The sequence below is a fragment of the Brassica napus genome, chromosome A7 (assembly GCF_020379485.1).
Source record: "Brassica napus cultivar Da-Ae chromosome A7, Da-Ae, whole genome shotgun sequence".
Taxonomy (NCBI): Eukaryota; Viridiplantae; Streptophyta; class Magnoliopsida; order Brassicales; family Brassicaceae; genus Brassica; species Brassica napus.
In genome coordinates, this window is record NC_063440.1 from 9,946,509 (window position 1) to 9,968,024 (window position 21,516).

Genomic DNA, 21,516 nt, shown 5'->3' on the forward strand with positions numbered 1-21,516 from the left:
TAATAGGATACGTAAACACAAGTAAACGTAAACATAGCAGCATGAACACTGGATTGGATTTTTCTTCTTTCAAACTAAAGCCCAAAAAAAACCAAACTCTCCCAGCAAACCAAACTCTCCCGTAAGAAAAAAGTGAAGCTCCTCCCTCTTCGACACGTGGCGGCAAAAGGAAGATGGTGTGCTGAGGTGGCACTCTAAGGAGAGTTTCTGGGCAACTTTATTAATACTAGAGCCGGTGTCCGCGCTTCGCGCGGATTACATATGTAATTAAAGTAATGTTTTATTAAAATTTGGAGTTTTAGTTTTTTGAAAGTGTGAGTTAAGTTTTGTTTTTTTGGATGTGAAGACGTAGAAACAAAATAGTTTGACAGTAGAAATAAGTAATTGTCCAAAGGGAATAGAATCCAGTAGATAACGAAAAAGAATTAAAATAAGATAAGACGTAAACGATGTCTGTGAGGTATATTATGAATGATCTTGTAGAGCAGCCACTTTCTATTGCGGGCGGACCTATAGATAAAAACAATTTTGTTAGTACATCTTAATTATTGAGTTTGAAGAGTTTCGGGTGGGCAGACTTACTGGTAGTTTGCATCTTATGGTATAGAAAGTTGTTTAAGATTCCGGGAAGTCTGCTCTGGGTGATCATCGGATCGTGATTCTGGAGGAGAGAGAGAAAATAATTTAGTATTTTTGTATAATGTTGTGTATTGGGTTGCAAATAATATTGGATTACCTGGTAGGTGCGATAGACCGTTGTATATTTATTTGTAGACAATGTTTTTAACCCTTCCTATCTTTTGATCCTTTCCTTGTATAATTTTGAGGCCTGACTTGGTAGTAACTCAGGAAAGACCAACATAGAACTGTCCATGGGTGAAAACGGGCTGTGACAAATACAGTACGACACATTTCAAACTTTGACCCTGACTTTTGTTAATTGTCATTGCGTAACATAGCCTGATTGGAAATTGCCGCAGATGGAGCTGTTCGGGAATAAGTAGAATAAGTAAATGAAATTATTTTGTTGGAGCAAGTAGTCGAAACATGTCTCTATTATATTTGGGCTTTTAATAATTGAAAAATATAGAACATTGCTGGATTAAGTGATTTAATTTTGTGTATACCTTTCACTTTATTCTGTACTCCTAGTGGACGTCCGCGTTTACGTTTCGTTGTGTTCGAACTTGATGACTCTGATATTGGTAAGAAAAATATTACTAATAAATTAAGTTATGATTATAACAAATAAAAACTAATAAGATGTCAAATAATTCGAGACTATGACTTTCCTTGTTTTAATATATGTGAATTTCCATAATAAGATGTCAAATAATTTAATATCAGTTTTTTTTTGTTTTAAAATATTAAGTAAGTTTAAACATTTAATTAACATTTGAGGGTTTGGATTTTAAGATCTGAGGTACGGGTATGGATACGGAGAGGGTATGTGGAAGGTCTGTGGGGATCATGAATGGAGGATTTATGAGAGCACATTGAAGTACCATCACTCTCATCGGAGGCGTTATGGGGGATGAGTTGGGGGAGAGGAAGAGAATCGCGAAACAGAGCGAGACGCCGCTTAGGGTTAGGGATGATGATTTCAGAGGAAGGGGCGATATAACCCGAACTGTAAGAGCGTATCTGGATTTGTCTGGGAGTTGGGCTTAATGGGCTGTGATACAAAATACATATGAAGAGAGGCAGGGAGATGAGGCTATGGACTGGGCCATGATGATTTCGTTTTTTTTTAATTTCAAGCCCATTTCGTTATGACCTGGCATATTGGTTGGTCCTGATTATTTTGCCCATGTGGATAGTCTTAGGAAGCTAGAATTTAGCTTCTTTTATATAGTGGGATATATAGATATGTATCGCCTGTGATATTTTAATTCACTACCTGAAAGTGTTACCAGAGACGACCAGAACCGTTTTCACAATAGATTTAATGCTTCCTGTAAATTAATTTAAAACGACCCTATACGTTTGTAATATTTCATTGCGAAATTAACAAATGATATCTTCAATGGTTTTGAAAACTTGTTCTAACTAAACTTCTTCAGAACATAGACTAAACTGCAAAATAAACTACAACTTATGTAGATATGAGTATATGACTACTTTATAAGTTATATAAAGAAATTAAGATATACTTTGGTGTAAATGCGTAATGAAGGAAAAGTGAAATGAAAATGGGTATTGGTGCCTAAATGAAAGTCATAACCAACGACAGGACGACAGTAACTGAACAGTTCTGTTTTGTTTCGTACAGCTCTAAAAGCTGTAAGAACCAGAGTACTTGTCTCACCTTTTTCTATGTGGTCACCACTTAACTTTCCCCAATTATTTCAATTTAAAACACCTCTTGTTTCCTTTTCAGAACAAAAAATCTTAATCGTCTTACTAAATCTTTAAATTGTCTCGACAAATTCAAATACATGTTCGCACTCATGTAGTCGCCATGATTTCCCTACTAGCAGTACTCCCTCGCGTTAGTGGTCTTAAAACAATGTTTTGGCTTAATACAAAGATCTTACTCACTAATGATTTTGTATAGCATTCGTTTCTAATCTAATATAGGTCTTGAATGGTAAATTTTACTATCTAGGTGAAATTTTGTCAATCGACGATGGCAGTAAGAAGTTATTTTTTGGTGTAAAAAAATGTTTACCTCTTTACCGTAAATCCAAGTGTCGGTCTTGACACCACACCAATCAAGCACTCGCTTCCAACCACCAATTTTATAATAAATATTTTGGCCACAAAATGATAAATGTTCCTTTGGTCTAGTGACATTTAAATTTTTGTTCTATTGTGTAATTTATAAACCTTTTTTTTTTGTAAAGATATACAAAACAGCTATAAATTTTATTTTTGCTTGAAGCCTTAAAAAGGACCAGTTCTGATTGTAAATAGTTTTTTTCAGTACGAATTGAACTCAGATGGTGATAATTCCAGCCATAATTTGTTTACCACTTGGATCAACGCGTCTTGGTTGGCGATAAGAAGTTGTATACATCATTTTGATATTATTAGTTTTATCAACCTTTGTATTGTATTTTTTATACTGCTCCCTATTAATAATCATATCCAATGACTAAAAATGTTATTCTTATATACCATCACTTTAATATCGTTACAGTCATCTTTTACTTTTAGTGCTATAATATATTCCTATCTTGTTTACGGATCAGATCCATAATCATATGCATTATAAAATCTTTAATTTGTTATAAATTTGCGAGGAAAATTGGACAAACAGAGTTTACCTAAAGATGTTATTTAGACAGTAGGGAAGCAAAAAAAAATACACACATACACACGCATTTTCGAACTAAATAAAGCAGGCTAAAATAAAGGATAAGTATTAAATCTGTACATGAGAAATCTGATGGTTATTGACCAGAAGACTTGAGCACAAGTTTCTGGACACGTTTAGCTATCCACGTGTAGATAAATATGGTTAAGAAAAAAGCATGCAATTATGAATTCGATCCTTGAAACTATTCTGTACATACCAGCTTCACGTGCTATAAGACATTACGGTCTTAACATGTTATAAGACCAGGGCGATCCATCCTGAGCATAGCGAAATAAAACATTGGCATAGGACTTCCAAACTTTTTAAAAAAATTACATGGAAAAAAGCACCTAAATTTGTTAATTTTTATTTTAATTTTTATTAAATTGTTTTAGACCCTCAACATCTCAGGGACACCCCTGTATAAGACGCATCGTTTTACTAATGACATACGACATTAAACAATATAAATTAATAAAGAGAACATATAACCAATGTTACATGAAACTGAAAGCGGGTAAGAAAACAAAATCATATAGAAGCACAAAAACATAATTAAAAAAGAAAAATAGAAAGTGAGTACATGTTGGAAACATATTTCTATGTATATACATATATATTAAAAATAGAAGAAATTTTTTTAGAACATATGATAAAAATTATATGATTCAAATAAAGAACTATCACTTATTAATATATCCACTAAGTTTTCTTCATATTATAAATGTGGAAATACTGTCAACTTAAGTTTATAATAATATATTATGCAATTAATCAAATTAATTATTTTTTATCTCACAAATAATTGACACACTATATATATATATATATATATATATATATATATGGGTGTGTGCAAGATCTATTATAAATATTGTACACTGAGATAACTTGTAGTTTTAATATTTTCATTTTTCTATTCTAATACTACTAGTTTTTTAGATTTTATGTAAAATGAAAATATAATATTATTTATTTATTTATGACATTGAGTTTTTAAAACATAAATATAGTTCCAAAACAGAAACTTATTCCAACATGTTTTTTAAAAGATAATTTTAAAAACTAGATTCTGAAAATTTTCATAGACTTTCGATTTTGATTCCGGTTCTGAAGTGGGAAGAGGATGCTTCGGACTTCGGAACCAGATGTTCGTGAAGCTTCCATATTACCTAGCATATACCAGCGTTGACAATTAAATTATATAGTAACAACATGAATGGTGGTATATAACCGTTGTAAAAGAAAATAGTAGTTGGTAAAACCACCTATGTTTATGTTTAGGTAGTAAAAGTTGATGACATAAATCAAAAATGAAAAAAACGCTAGGAATAAGATGGGGGTATATTTGCTTTGGCGTCAGCACAATTTTATTTTCTTTTAAATGTTTAGAGCATCTCCAATGGTGCATCAAAATGAGGAAAAACATCAAAAAATGAAGGAAATCCATCTCCAATAGTACTTCATTTTGAGGGAAAAAATGAGGATGTGAATAGTGTTCCCTCAAATTGAGGGAATATTGTTCACATCCTCATTTTGATGTCAAGTTTTTTTTATTTACATAATAGTCTTTTACTTTTGACAATCTTTATTTTATGCATAAACAAAACATTAACATTAAACATAATTTTTATAACTTTATATCCAGTATGTATATACTGATTAAACTTTTTAAAATATAATTACTAATAATTAGTTATTAAAATAAAACTTATAATTTTATAGATTATAATATATAATTAAAAGAAAATAAAATAGAAAACAATACCATCGAGATACATAACTAATACAAAGTGGAAAAATATAATAATAGTACTGTTTAAGTAAAATTCTACTATTATTTTGTATGTTGTTATGTAACTTTATTAGTGTAATAAATATTTGTTTTTTTATAAGTTAAAGTTTGGTTAAATTGTAGAATTTAAAAATAAATGAGTATAGTCTAAAATCTTATAAAATAAAAAGTGTTATTTGCAATAAATAAAAAGTTGAAAAATGAATATAATAAAAATTGAGGGAGAAAATGAGGAAAACCATTGGAGCAAATCACAACCTCATTTTAAGTTTACATCATTTTGAAAGAAAAAATGAGGGAAACCATTGGAGATGGTCTTAAAACGAAGCTCTATTCCATGTGTTTAAGGACGAGAAGTCATAAAATAGAAATGCAAAGAGAAATATATTATAATCTCTTAAATCCTTTGCCAATATATATATATATATATTCTATCATTGCATGAGGATACGGTGAGCACATACATAAAGTGGAACACTTCTTTTTTTTTTTCACGCTGAAGGATTTCATTAAACAAGAAAGAGTAATACAGGGAGAAGAGACATAGCTAGCGAGTTACATGATTCAACCCCTAGAAACTAAAGCCAGCAGGAAACAAAGCCTTCCTCTGGAAACTTAAGCCGGCAGAATTGAACAAATTCTCCGGAGATTAAGGGGGCGACTAGTTTTCCCGCTACCACCCGCAAATGCAGCTTTTGCGGTTGGTAACGGTTGTCGGCGGTTTGCAACAATCACTCAAATCGCTCTAAACCGCTTCAAACCGCTCCGAATCTCATAAATTCAAAAGCTGGCTCCAGCTAGCGTTTGCGGTTGCGGGCGGTTGCGGGAGGATAAATTTTTTTTCTTTTTTTTTAAAACAATATATATACAAAAGTAAAAATATTTAATAAAAATTTTAAAATTGAAATTATGAAAATATTAAAATATATCTATTATATTTTAATTAATATTATAAAATTTTATAATAAAAACAATTTCAATAAATTTTTAAAAATTAAAATTATAACTTTCTAAATATAAATTTTATATGTATTATAATTTTCTGAGTTTTTTGATATTTTTATAATTATATTAAATGTAAATATTGTTAATTTATTATTTGACTGTTACCGCATTTGGTAGTTAACCAGTCATAAGTCACCCGCAAACGCACCAATTTTTAACCGTAGTACCAGTCGTACAAATCTCTTAAAACCGCTAGAAACCGCAACCGCCCGCATCCACAAACTCCCACAACCGCAACCGCAACCGCTGCGTTTGAACCAGTCAGGCCCTAAGACAAACCATTATGAACAAGGATCAAAGCATAAACTGACAGATTAGTCTAGATCGAATCAGGAAAACACATTCAAACAAGAGAGAATACCAAGGCAGAAGGAAGACATAAGCGCACACCCAATGACGAACTTTATTCAGGGAGAGTATGCATCTCTTTATACTGCTCCGACGACGAACATCAGACGAGCCACAAGAACTTGCAAAGACATAACCCAGGAGGAAGAAGACTAAACCTTTACCATTCAAACCTCCACGTCAAGGTGCAGAACGAGCCGAAGCCCCAAATCCTTGAAGACAAGCCGGGATTTCTAAACACCACCAGAATCAGACCCGTAGCGATCGAGAACAAGGATAAGCACATCCTTCAATACCTTGGTAAAATCACTAGAAGAAGTGACCATAAACACACATGCAGACCAAGAACAGAGAAGCCTTAGATCAAGACCCCCTAAGGTCATCGGCGAGAAACGAAGAGAAAGAGCATTGATCGGAAGAAGGAGGCTGAATCAGATCAAAAGAATCAGAACCAAACAAGCCAACACCGTCAAATCTCTAATCTCTCCAACAAAACATTGGATCTAGATCTAGAAAAACCCAACAGAATAGCTTTGATCAAAGACAAAAGGACATGCAAGGTGACATGAACAATAAAAGAGTACAAACCCGACCAACGGTGGCTGAGAAAGCCCACACCGTTGGCCGGAAAACGCGATTCAGACTGACGAAGCTGTAGAGAGAAGGCGGAGAAACTTTTAGAGAGAGAAGACCATGCGATTAGCTGTATTGAAAGTGGAACACTTCTATTATTTTGTTTTTAATGTAAATTTAATTATATGAACTCATTTGTTAGAGCATTTTCAATATTTTTTTCTTCAAAATTTGATCTTCTTAAGAGAATGAAACAACATGTTTTCCAACTGTTTACTTCATTTTTCTTAAAAATGGAATATTCTAAATATATTATATTACCATTTATAATTAGCAATTAATAATATCATATATATTTTCAAATTTAATAATTTACCCAGATATCTTATTTCAATAGTAATCTGACATAGTTACTATTTAGGGCAAATCTCCGAAATAGCACATTTCTAAGTTTATATCACAAAAATAGCACTCAAAAATTAAAATGACCAAAATAGCATTTTATCTTTTGAAAAATTTAAATTTTTTATTTTTCAAAATTTGAAATCTTATCCCCAAAACCTCACTTCTCAACTCTAAACCCTAAAACCTAAACTCTAAACCCTAAACCCTAAATTCTAAACCCTAAACCCTAAATTCTAAACCCTAAACCCCATCCCTTGAGTGCTACTTTTGTGACTTTTGACTTTGAGTGCTAGTTTGGGAACAAAAACTTGATTTAGTGCTATTTTGGTCTTTTTCTCTACTATTTATTATAATTTAAACGTTATTATATGATATCACTATTACACATAGCATAAATAATAAATAAATATTATATTTCATAAAGAAAAACCAAATAGAGATATTTTGTACGTGATTAAACAAAGTATTCAAAAAAAAAGAAGTTTATTTTATTTTAAACTCTTCTAAATCAAACATAGAAATTTTTGAAGATTAATATATTCATGTTCTTCATTAGTAACATCTAATTAGATGAAATTAATTGTGTGACACTAAAACGTATAATTTATTTATGTGCAAAATAACAAGAAGTTAAAGTTAAGGATTAGTTTGTAACTAAAAAATTTCATCTTTAAAAATTGAAAAAAAAATAAACAGTGTTTTTTAAATTTGATGAAAAATAAGTTCAATTTTAAAAATTTTGAAGAAATGAAGAAAAAAAATGAAGTACTATCATAATAAAAATGATGCAGGAAGTGAAAAATTAAACACCATTAGAAGTTCTCTTATAATTGAACACCAAAGTAAAAAACATAGCCAAATTGAAGTGGGAAATGGAAAAACAAAATCAAATAAGCCAGACAAATAAGGCAAAAAGAAATGGAAACGAGGGAATACAAAAGATAAGATTGGTCGGGTCAAACTCAAGGCAAAGCCTACTGCTTTTGTGCCTAACGGAAAAAAAAAACATGCCAGAAATAAAAACTAATCCAAAACACTATCCATTTTCTTCTTTTGTAATTATGACTTTTTTCTATCATACAAAGGATGATAAGGATCATCATGACTAGTCTCATACATTAGACCTATGAGTGAGAAGAGGTTGTCTCTCAAAGAGACCAAGCCTATAATCACCAAGCTTAGACTTGTAAGCAGAAGATTTGTACTGAGACCAAGTGAATTCTTTGTAAAGCCAATCCTCTTGCTTAGGGACAAGAGATGGCAATGGCGTGATCTTCTGACTCAGTGTCGGTCCTCCAAAATATATCATCGAGACTCTCGATTTCCTTGTATCAGCTAATACTCTGTGTTTTAGACTCTTGAACCTTCCGTTTGTCATAACCTGCAATCATCGATTGTATCAGCTTACACTTTGAAAATGTTGTAGGAGTCAAAATTAGGATAAAATTAAGAACACACACACATCGTATACATTACTTTAAAAAGACTTTTTTTTTTGAAATGGAAATTATAAAAGATTAAATGCATACATCACCATCATGTAAATAGAAATTGTCACGTGAGATCACTCTATCCATAGATTCTGTAGACGTACACCTAAGAAAAGGAACTAGATTTTCTTATATATTTATTCTCTATAAATAACAAGAAGAGACGAGAAGAAATAGCATGTGAGAATTTTGGTCTACCATTCATTCACACTGATCTTGATCTACCAAATTACCCATTTAGGTTAAAAAGGGTTTCGTATATAAGAGAACACACTAATTTGTTTTTTTTTTTTGCAAACACACTACTGAAAATACTTTAATGAGTTTTGACCAGCCCGGTTAAACTGCAGGAATGTCTCAAACACAACTATCAAATCTTAAGTAATTTCTCTTTTTCGTAAAAATTTAAACAAAAGAGTAAAAAAGGTACGTACCTGAAGAGCATCTCCAACATTAATGAAGAAAGAAGAGTGATCAGGAGGGACAGCGACCCAGCTTCCATCTTTCATACAGATTTGAAGACCCGCTGCGTTATTGGACCTTAGCACTGAGATGATCTGTGGGTCTGTGTGTTCCCCAAACCCTAACTTCACCATCTTCTCCGCCTCTTCCTCCGCCGTCGGATAGTGGTTCAGTCTCAGGCACGAGTCACTCTTCTCATCTCTCACCATCTTACTCAGACTGTCCCTTGGCTCTATCCCCAATCCTTCAGTTATCATCTCCAACACTTTGCACGACACTTCCTTCACCTCTTTCATGTATTCCTCCACTGCCTCACTGTTTTTTTTTCACTCACAATGGTCAGATTCTTCGTTTTGAAAGATATAAACAGAGTGCTCTGTTTCTACTCATAAGGAGAGCAGATGACTGCTTTTCATATATTTTTTTTTCAGAGAATTTTATGGGTTTCAAATGGAAAATGCAGTGGAATGTCCTTAAGCAAGAAAGGTTGTTACTTTCTCGTTGCTTCTTAAGGGACAAAGAGGACAAAACAGAGGAATATGAAAACAGAGTCCTCTGTTTGTACTTTAACTGGATAAGAAATAGAAACTTATCCACTTAGTAAAATTGGATACGGTAACTCAGTCTTGAAATCTTTTTGGTGGTCCAATGATTTGTCACTTTCGCACTTGTTTCTAGAAACATTGAATATCGCTGAAACTCTAAAAAGGCGAAAACAAAAAGGCTACTGCTCTGTTTTTTTTATATAAAGAAAAGGAGTGATATAATGTGTTTGCAAAAATATCTGCATAAGGAAGATGAAGGTAAAAGCTTACCGGAAAATTAGTGGGCTTTGACTGAAAACGGCAGAGGTTTTGGGTGACGAGAGCTCAGGGTTAGCATTGAGGAGGATATACTCAATCCACCCCACGTCACCGTTTGGTCCAATCCGTTTACTACCATAACCGTACGGTTCAGGTGGACCGGCCTGGTTTTTGAGAGACTGAGGCAAGGCGAAGAAGCCGACAGCTTCCTGCTCTAACCGGGTCATGAGGTCAGGGCACACTCCGTGGTTGACAACCTTGAAGAAACCAAACTCCTCACAAGCTTTCACGATAAGGGTTTTGGCTTCTGGGTGGGTTAGGTCCACGACGGGGATTGAATGGGATGTGAGAACCGGAGCTGGCTTGTATGCTGGGATTACTGATATGTGATTATCTAAAGCGACTGGCCGTGATAAAACCACCATGTTTGGTTTATTTTGGTTAGCTTTTGTTGTAGATTGTAGAAAAGAAAGTTGTTGGAGATTGAAGCAAAGGTTGAAGAGAGAAGTAGTTGTTATGGTTTAGGAACTATGGAGGAAGGAAGCTATTTTGATTGGCATTTATAGAGAGTCGTTTGTGTGGGACGGGAAAAAGCTTTTTTTTTTTATATATTAAAGTGTTACTAATATACTATTAACATTTTTATTACTGCATATTGTATAGTTTTTTATTTTATTTTTGCATGTCGAGTCTTTATTCTTCTCACTGTGCCATCTTCGCACACATGGAAATACAGCGTGGAAACCTTTTTGTTTTTATTTTCTAATTTGGGTTTATGAAATCGAAGTTGGCACAGTGAGAAAATGGCATTGGTATGGTTACTTTTGACTAATCACGCGTATGGATTGTTGACAAATAAAGAAAAGTAAAGAATGTTAGAAAAAGAAAAAAAAGAATCACGGGTCGTAGTTTCCTTAATTAATTATTGACTTCAAAAGTTCAACAGTTTCACGATTTCAAATTATAGTATAAAGTCATGGTTTATGTAAGTGAAAGCTGTATTTTTATATATGTAAGAATATACCTTTTTACTAATTAAATTTCAGAGCGAACAATGTTTAATTTTCTTCAGATTATTTAATTATTTCCCATTTTTATAATTTTCAGAAGAATATATTTTGACCAAACCCTTAAAAGAATATGACCAGGGGCAGAAGAATTTTCAAAATATATTTTTTATTAGATACTATTAGTTAAGATGAAATTCAAAATCAACTTATTCTCCAAATATATAGTTTCTTTGTTTTTTGGAACACTATACAGTTTCTTGTTTAACTTCCAGTTTTATGTTTTCCTTCAGAAATGATGTGACAAAATATAGAAAAAAAAAAGAATGTGTCCAGTAGCATTAAGAGCATCTCCAAAAAGAAACTCTATTTTGAAGTTTCTAAAACTCTATATTTGAAGTTTAAAGGTGTTTTTCTCCAAAAGCAAAACTTTAAACTTAACTTCAAAACTATTTATATTTTATAATATTGACATTATATTTGTCATAACTAATTAAAATTCATAAAACTTTTGTAAATAAGTAGCACATATATAAACATATTACAATAATATTAATAAATAAAATATTCTATAAAAAATTTAAATAAAAATAACTTAATTAATATTAAACTTCAAACAAAATACAATATTATTCCATAAAATGATTTGCGTAATGCATATATGATATATTAGTGCATTTCGAAGTAAAAAGGTTCTCCTCATTTTTATTTTGTAAATTACGAGCTAAAAGTTATTGAAATCGGGTGATACTGATACTTGTAAATACATAAGATCGGAAAAAGAAAGTAAAAGAGAAACATAAAATATTGCTAAAAGACTAATTTCTTTTTGATGATATTAATAGTCGTGAATATATTCTATATTGAACAATTTAGAATTGTACGAAAAATACATCAAAAACAACAACAAAAATACATCAAAAACAACAACAATAATTTCTTATATGACTATTAATGTTGTTGTAATATTTAAATTTGTGTAATAGTTATGTCTTCATGTAATTTTAAAAATCTTCTTTGTTGAGTTTCTTTTGTATATTATTGCTGTCTAAATCTAATTTAAAATATTTTAAATCTTATTTTAAATTTATATTTAATTTTATGTGTAAAATTTAAAATATGTAAACAAATATTAAAATATATATGAGATATAATTTTTTAAGGATTAAAACAATAAACAAGAAAATATTTATGAATCATAAAGATTATGTGTGATTATAGGGACCAAAATGTAAATAAAAATATGAAACTTCAAATTTGAAATTTTGAGTAGTGAAACTTCAAATATAGAGTTTCACTCTTTAAAACATCAAATTTGAAGTTTTGAAGTTTCTTTTTAGAGAACAAAAAATTCCATATTTGAAGTTATAGAGTTTCTTTTGGAGATACTCTAACAAAAAAGAGCAATTTACTTCGATATATGAAAGACAAAAACCAAGGAAAGTCTTCTATAAATGATTTTTTTTAACATCCTTCTATATAGCAACAAAAAAGTTTGGAAAACAGAGTTATAAATTAGGCGGTGACTAAGAATCATACGATAGAAAAAAAAAACAATTGCATTTGGCCATCTTCATTATAACATGGGTTGTCATTCTTTTGGTCATTTTATATTTTTAATAATTAAATAAATATATAATTTGCAAATTAACTAATAGAATATGGTATAAAATAATAAAAATTTATGTTATTTTAACTGTGAATAAATTAAATAAGTAAAATCTATTTCTATTATTTTATTTATTTTTTATTCATGTTGAATTTAATAAATAATAAAATAGATTATCAAATTTCATACGATAATAATTAGTGTGAAAAGAATTAGATAGCATACAAATAGAAAATATTTAGCCAAATTGCAATAATCAAAAAGAAGAAAACTTAAAATGTAAAAAAAACATAGATGACACGCGTTGGAAAACTCCATGCCACTTGTAAAAGAAAAAAATCAACTTTCTGTATAAAGATTAGAGAGTTAATAGAGTTAGCTTCTTCCTCTATTTTGATGTTTTACTAAACATTTTCTTGCTTTTTTTAATTTAAAACAACAAAAGTGCTTACACCTTACCACTTATTGCTTTAAAGATGAAGTTTTTTGTTTTAAAAAATTTCAATACTTTAAATTTGAAGTTTCGTATTTATATTTATAATTAATCTTTACAATTATACATCATATTTATAATTATTAAATATTTTGTTATTTATCATTTTAATCTTTAAATTTTATATCTCATAAATTTTCAAATTTGTTTCTATAAATTTAAGTTTTACACATAAAACTAAAGAAAAAAATTAAATAAGATTAAAAAATTTTAAAACTAGATTTAGAAATGCATTAGTTGATTATATATGAGGACATTACAGAAATAGTTTTATGGAATAATGTGATATTTTGCTTATAGTTTAATATTCAATTATGTAACTCTATGTACAAATTTCATATTTATTTTAAAATTTTATTAATTAATACTATTGTAACTATTTATTTATAATTTTTTTATAAATTAAATTAATTATGAAAAAATAAAGATCATATTATGAGATTTAAATAATTTTGAAGTTAAGTTTGAAATTTTTCTTTTGGAGAAAAACAATTTTAAAATTCAAATATAAAATTTTAGAAACTTAAAAATAGAGTATTTTTTTTTGGAGATTCTCTAAGCCAACTTTACTAATTTGCTTACTCTATTTAATATCTTTGCTTTTATAATAGCTAAGAGAATCCACAATGGTTAGATACTCTCAAAAGTTTATCCATCCATATAAAATACTAATAGTTTTGACAATTTAATTATTTGATTAAACTTTAAATGAAATGAAAAGCTAATTCGGTTATAGAGTGACATGTGGAATAAATATCTCAAATTTTTATTGTTGAGTATTTACAATGAGATACCTATCTCAAATTTTCTTCATTTTCTTTTTTCTTTTTATCTTTCGTAATATTTTTATTTGTTTCTGAGAACTTCTCTAAGAGATTCTTATTGAGAGCTCTAAGTGAATGTTAATATTCTAATAGGTTTGGGAATTAATAGGTTTACTGTTTTAGGGACTTGAGCTCAAAAAGTTACAAGTTTACATCAGACTATCATCCGAAACTGGTATTGACAATCAAATCTAGCACTCTGAAACCGTATGGTCGATGAGGCAAATACAATTCTAATAGGTTTAGGAATTAATAGGTTTACAGTATTTGCCTCTTCGAGAATACGGTTTCTTTGTTTAACGAACGGTAATGTAATTCCACGTGTTTAGAAAGGATTTTAAAGGTGTTATTGCTTAGCACGCAGTGCTAGAAACCAAACGTCTTTTATCGTGCACATGGATGCAGAGTTACCACTTTGGTTTACAGAGTCAATATAAGTCTGTAAATGTTTGATGTCAAGAAAAAAAAAAAAAGGTGTTATTGCTTTTCTTACAAATATTGACACACAACCGAAACCCCCGTTTCAAAAGAAAAATAGTTACATTGATATTGTTACATAACGTTGCTTTTAAAATATTAACTCATGTGTTTAGTTTCAAAAAAGAAGAAGATAAATTCAAGTGTAATACTCATGTGCTACCTATGTTTTGATTTTGATGCGATCATAATTTACTATAGAAGTATTCACATGATAGCTGCAATTTTTTATAGTATTTATAGTAATTGTGGTTCAGAAGATTACGATTTCCTATTAGCAATTAAATTAAACTTCATCTAATTATTCTACTACAACTTTCATATAATATTTTCTCAAAAAAAAGCTTTCATATAATATGGTACGAATTTTCAAAATTTTATTCGGTAAGTTAGGTTTGTTGGGTTGGTCAAAAAACATGAAACAAACACAAAATATTTTTTTTTTCATTTTTAGAAATATATTTTGTGGATTTAGTAAACTGCATTGGCCTTCTGCAGTGAAAGTACTATAAGATCATTTGTTTTGACTTTTGATATGCATAATGACCATATAAAAGTTTAGATTATATTGAGTTAAAAAAACGATATCTTGAGATCTTGGATAGAGTCATAGAGATAAAGCTAGATGAGTGAAACCTAGCTAATCTTTACCAAAAAAACACAATAAACAATAGTCAGAAAAAGTAGAAAAGAGAAAGAAAAAAATAACTAACAGTGGCAAACTTATTGATGAAAATGATTGCATCCTCGTCAAAACCGGCCAATATAATCTTCACACCTATATATATTTCATGTTTTAATTAGCCTCCTCTAATCTCTATGTGCAGGTTGATTATGCGATCTAAACTAAAATATAGAAAGTCGTGAGAGTAAGGATTATGAAGTTGAGGAATAACGTCTACCCATCAGAGAGGCCCAAAGCCAGCTTTTTACACGTTTATTTTATTTTATCATAAATCATAAAATGAATAATAGTACATAAATATCAGACCAAAAAATGAAGAGTACACAAATAAAACCATCCTTATCCTTACTCTGTTCAGTCCCACGTTCTCGTGGCATCGCAAATAATTGGTGCAGTCATCTCTTACAATCATTAGGACATAACTAATTTCATTTCAGGGCACCTTTCTATGAAAATTTAAGATAATATTTTTAAAGTCCTATATCTACTTTAAATCTCAATGCAGGATCTTCTCCTAACTTAGCTACAATGTCAATAAATATATATATACGATTATATATTATACCATGATTTTATACTGCAATTTGCAAATAGATGTAAGACTTGATATTATAATATGATTATATATTATAACATGCTTTTTATATTGCAATTTGCAATGTTCATTTTTTTTTTCCGCAAAATCTTTAATATACTGATAAGCTTTTTGAAGATCACATACTTTTGATTTAAAAATATCATTCCGGTTCAGGGACCGGTGGATCTCATTGCAGGGAGAGTTCGTGTGGAGGTTGATGGCTTTAAGCCATTGGTGTTCTCGGTAACGGTGGAGTTTCAAGAAGGTGTAGAGATTACAATGGGGCTTCGATATGAGAAGTTGTTTGGGTTCTGCAAAGAGTGTTTATGTCTTACGCACGAGCAGGCGCGTTGCCCGGAGCTTATCAAAAAGGGCGAAACTTCAGTACAAGAAGTTGTCTCTGGAGAGACTGGAACAGGTGCAACAAGCTTTAAAGCGGTAGTTGCAAATGCTTCAAGGCAGAATGGTGATCGGAGAGAAGGTCAGTATGGTCGGTCTCAAGGGTCTCAAGGGTCTCAAGGGGTGAAAGGGACTGATAAGGGGAAGGGGATTGCTAGGGAGAAGCATGGTTATCAAAAGCAAGATGGTGCTTATCATCCTTACAAGGAGAAGTTCACACGGGGATATGGAGAGGGCTCTTCTTTCAATAGAAGGTTTCATGGACATGGAGATAAGAGGACGGCTCTCCAGGCGAGAGACTTTCCACATCAACAAAGACAAGTGATAGAAGAGCAGCGCTCTTTGAACCCTACAAAGCTTATGCTTGACGCTTTTAAGGGAGCTCCAGGTGGGGTTCAGGGGAGTGGAACAGCCGGGACTGGGAGGTCTTCAAAAGCGCGAAAGTCTTTGCTATTTGAGGAAGCGGCTTCTGAGGTCAAGAGTGATGAGACAGGGCAAGAGATTGGGGTGCTGAGTACGGCTCAGTCTGTGCAGGAGCAAGGTGCACTTGATGTGGAGGCTAAAGAGGTAGAGGAGCAGTCTTTGCACTCTGATGCTCTAGATGATGCGAACCTGATGCTTGATGGCGTGATCTTGTCGGATTCGGAGCTCCTGGTGGAGGGGGACGAGTTAGAGGGTTGGGAACAAGGCGAGATTATGGATTTTGCCGAGGAGGAGGGTTTAGATGCGGGTGATCAAGGTTTGGGGGAACAGGAGTTGGGTGATAAGAAACTGGATGAGCAGGAGGGGAGTGATCAGAAGTGGAGTGATCAGGTGCAGAGTTATGTTGTCGATGACGGGAATGTCCAGATGCCGGACTCTGAGAAGGAGGTGGCCCCATCCGATGAGAAGTTTGCAAAGAAGAAGGAGATGAAGCAGGAGGCGGGGATGATAGGGGGTGTCAAGAAGCGTGTGGGGCAAGCTTTTGTTTCTCCACGTAAGAAGCTGTTGGCAAAGGCGGGAGTGAAGCAGGGCGATAAGGCTAAGAAGGCACCGCCGAAGCCTTAGAACTCATCTGAGTAAGGGCCTGCAGTATCTTTATTTTTATTTGAATAATGTTGGATTCAATTATGAAATCCCTTAGAATCGAGTCTTGTCCTAGTGGTGTTGTTTTTATGGTTTTCAGTTTCTATAGTCTTTTGCATGATCATCTCTGTGGTATGGCATGGTTGTGTCAAATCAATGAGCTTTTAATGGCATGCATGTGGTTTAAGGTTTTCAATATATGGCTCTCTCTTTGGTATCAGCATGGTTGTATGGTTTTGGCTCCTATGGTTTTGGCAATGTGTTATGTTATTTGTTTTGAAGATTTTGTCAAAGAGAGAATAAGGTCTCATTCGTTGTTAGTGTGGTTTGAGATGAGGTGGATTTTGGAGTTCTTAAAGTTGCTTTGTATGATAATTTGGAGAATACATATGCACGTGAGGTTGGCGGTAAGCTGCGGCCTGGTTTTATTATTTTTTAACCGTGTTTTGGTTTCTTGGTTGTGGAGATATTTGGAAATGGAATCTTGGAGATTATGGTCCGTGGGGTTGCTGATTCAGTGGAATTTTAAGGATTGTGGGGGTAGCTCATGCTCAGTTTACCAGATACATGGGGGAGATGGCTTGTCTCGGAGGCAATATATAGTTTGGTCTCTCATTGGTGATAGAGACTGGAATGGTAATTGGGTCTTTACGGTTTATACCGTGGAGTTGGAATTGTTGAGTCGGATTTGGTATGGGAGCACTGGCTTGCTTTGGAGGATATTTATAATTTTTGTTTCTTCATTGGGACCATACGGTTTGGATACGGCTACATACTTCAAGAGGTTTCGGTTTCCAAACTTAATTATTGTGGAATTATGAAAATTATAAGTTGGAATTGTCAAGGATTGGGTAGTCATTGGACTTTCAGTTATTTACGGGAAATTTGGGGGAAACATAAACCAGCTTTTCTTTTTCTATCAGAGACAAAGCAACAATTTGATTTTGTACAATCGGTTCAGTTTCATTTTGGTTACAGTCATCTTCATACTGTTGACCCTCTAGGTAGAAGTGGGGGTCTAGCTCTTTTCTATGATTCCTCCTTTAAGGTAACCATTCTGTCATCGACCAACAGAATTATTGATGTGGAAACGGAATATGAAGGGAAACAAATTTTTATATCCTTTGTTTATGGAGAACCAAATCAAAATCTACGAGATCATGTCTGGGAAAAATTAACTCGAATTGGTATAGCTCGGGATGAACCATGGTTTATAATTGGAGACCTAAATGAGATTACAGGAAATCATGAAAAGGAAGGAGGGGTCCTGCGGCACGCTGATACCTTCATCTCCTTTAACAATATGATTGAGAATTGCGGTTTGGTAGATTTTCCGAGTTTAGGTAACACTTTATCTTGGAGTGGGCGGAGGAATAAGCAAGTGGTTAAGTGTCGGTTGGATCGGGCTCTAGGAAATAATGAGTGGCATAATCTATTTCCTTGTTCTCATGTAGAATATTTGGGAATGGTAGGTTCGGATCATAGACCTATTGTGGCGTCTATTGAGAATAAAATACTTAAATTTCGTAGACAGTTCCGGTTTGATAAAAGATGGATTGGTGAAGAAGGTTTAATGGAATCCATTACTCGCGGTTGGCATTCGAGCAATAGGCGTGGGGATGTAGGAATTGTTGGGAAAATTCACAATTGTAGACATGAGATTTCGGTGTGGAGAAAAGCTAATCCACCGTATGGGAAAGATAAAATAAATAATTTACAAAAGGCGCTGGAGGAAATTCAAAATGCTTTTCCAAAACAAATGATGAGGTTCTGGAAGTCTCTCGGAAATTGCAGGAAGCATATCGCGATGAGGAACAATATTGGGAGCAGAAGAGTAGAACAAAATGGCATACATGCGGTGATCGGAATACGAAATTTTATCATGCTCTTACTAAACAGAGAAGGATTCAGAATAGAATCTCTGGTCTGTATAATGAAGAGGGAATTTGGGTTAATTCTGAGTCCAAGGTGGAAGAGGTTGCAGTAACATATTTTAGGGATTTGTTTCATACGTCATCCCCAGGAGATTTTGATAGCTTCCTAGAGGAAGTTCCTACTTCGATAACGGATAGTCAAAATCGGAAACTTATGACTGAGGCCACGGAAGAGGAGGTTAAAGCAGCACTATTTATGATGCATCCAGAAAAAGCGCCCGGAACAGACGGAATGACGGCACTTTTTTATCAACAATCCTGGTCAATCATCAAAGAGGATGTGGTGAATATGGTTAATAATTTTCTTTCTTCAGGAGTTTTTGATGACAAATTAAATATGACGAATATTTGTCTTATTCCTAAAACGGTGAGACCCAATAGGATGACTGAATTGAGACCAATTAGTTTATGTAATGTTGGGTATAAGATTATTTCAAAGGTATTATGTCAGCGGCTAAAAGGTCTGCTACCAAAGCTGATATCGGAAACTCAGTCTGCGTTTGTAGCTGGAAGATTAATTTCGGATAATATTCTTATTGCTCAGGAAATGTTTCATGGTCTTCGTACAAATAAAGCATGTAAAGGTAATTCTTTAGCAATTAAGACGGATATGAGTAAGGCTTATGATCGTGTACAGTGGCCTTTTGTCAAGCGTTTACTATTAAAGATGGGTTTCTCGAGTGATTGGGTGACCCTAATGATGCAATGTTTCTCTTCAGTTAATTATAAGGTTCTCTTGAATGGGCAGCCGAAAGGGCATATTGTTCCAGAGAGAGGGTTAAGGCAAGGTGATCCATTGTCTCCATATTTATTTATCTTGTGTACTGAAGCCCTCATAGCAAATATTAAAAAGGAGGAGCGTGAGAAACGACTAACGGGACTGCAAATTGCACGCGGCAGTCCAAATATTTCTCATCTCTTATTTGCGGATGATAGCTTATTTTTCTGTAAAGCTACGACGGAGGAATGTGGCATAATTTTAAAAATACTTAAAGAGTACGAGGCAGCTTCTGGCCAACAAATTAACTTTCAGAAATCATCGGTTCAATTTGGTCATAAGGTCCCAGATAATATTAGAACAGATATTCATAATATTTTGGGGATTACCAGTGTGGGGGGGAATGAGTAATTATTTAGGCATTCCGGAAAGTCTTGGAGGATCTAAAATACAAATTTTTGGTTACCTGAATGATCGGGTTAATAATAAAGTAAATGGCTGGACTGTTCGGTTTCTTACTAAAGGGGGAAAGGAAGTTCTGATCAAATCATTGGCTTCACCGATGCCAACGCATGTAATGTCATGTTTCAGACTTCCAAAAGGAGTTACGAAGAAAATAACAAGCACCCTTTCTCATTTCTGGTGGGGTGGAAGTGGAAATAAAAAAGGAATACACTGGCTCTCTTGGGATAAAGTGTGTGTTTCTAAGGAAGAGGGAGGGTTGAATTTTAGAGATCTTCAAGACTTTAATACAGCTCTGTTGGCTAAACAATTCTGGCGGTTAATAGATAAACCAGATTGTTTGTTTTCAAAAGTCTTTAAAGGCCGTTATTTTCGGAATACAGATCCTTTGGACGATCACAGATCATATTCATCCTCTTATGGATGGAGAAGCATCTGTTCAGCTAGATCTCTGGTTAAAAAAGGGCTAATCAAAAGAGTGGGAACAGGACAATCCATCTCCGTATGGACAGATCCGTGGATACCCGCTCCTCGCCCGAGGTCAGCAACACCAAAATCAAATACTCAATTTTTACACCCTTCATTAAAGGTGGAATTTTTCATTAACCCAATTGATTGCTCATGGAATGTAGAATTGCTGAATGCCTATATGCATCCCGATGATGTGAAATTGATTCGAGGTATAGCGATTAGTAGATCTCGGAAACCAGATACAGTGGGATGGAGCTTTACGGAATCTGGTAAATATACGGTTAAATCAGGGTTTCGAACGGAATCTCTGTACTCAGATAGAGTTCAGATACCCATTTTCTATGGACCTAATGTTAAACCGTTGTTGTCCTTTTCTTGGAAACTGAAATGTCCACCAAAATTGAGACATTTTGTGTGGCAATTTCTTTCTGGTACACTACCAGTGTCCAAAAACCTTACTACTCGAGGGATTGTTTGTGATACACGATGCAGCATGTGTGGGGCAGATGAGGAGACTACTAACCATGTTCTTTTCGAATGCCCACCTGCATTGCAAACTTGGGCACTCTCCAGGATTCCTTCTTCTCCAGTTTTTTTTCCATCGGCGTCTGTG

General features: G+C 33.2%; 2 protein-coding genes and 1 long non-coding RNA gene across 4 annotated transcripts; 1 reads left to right on the forward strand and 2 right to left on the reverse strand.

Annotated features, from left to right (window-relative positions):
- Positions 1–267: 267 nt before the first annotated feature.
- Positions 268–3,460, reverse strand: LOC125576469. Its single transcript, XR_007314832.1, has 4 exons — positions 1,128–3,460; positions 737–986; positions 583–661; positions 268–510 (listed from the first exon to the last, which is right to left on the reverse strand). It is a non-coding gene; the product is annotated as an uncharacterized LOC125576469 (long non-coding RNA).
- A 4,762-nt stretch (positions 3,461–8,222) lies between these two features.
- Positions 8,223–10,901, reverse strand: LOC106357909 (gibberellin 2-beta-dioxygenase 2). 2 transcript variants are annotated; one of them, XM_048736616.1, is made up of 4 exons: positions 10,195–10,901; positions 9,352–9,694; positions 8,957–9,023; positions 8,501–8,808 (listed from the first exon to the last, which is right to left on the reverse strand). In XM_048736616.1, exons 1-3 carry the CDS (start codon positions 10,605–10,607, stop codon positions 8,997–8,999), a joined length of 783 nt encoding a protein of 260 aa, XP_048592573.1. In that variant the 5' UTR covers positions 10,608–10,901; the 3' UTR covers positions 8,501–8,808; positions 8,957–8,996. The 2 variants fall into 2 exon arrangements, with proteins under 2 accessions (XP_013653082.1, XP_048592573.1); XM_013797628.3 differs by lacking the exon at positions 8,957–9,023 and having other exon boundaries at positions 8,223–8,808; positions 10,195–10,897.
- Positions 10,902–16,133: 5,232 nt separating this feature from the next.
- On the forward strand, positions 16,134–17,300 carry LOC106355111. Its single transcript, XM_013795120.1, has one exon. The coding sequence runs from the start codon at positions 16,134–16,136 to the stop codon at positions 17,298–17,300; it is 1,167 nt and encodes a 388-aa protein (XP_013650574.1).
- The last annotated feature ends 4,216 nt before the right edge of the window (positions 17,301–21,516 follow it).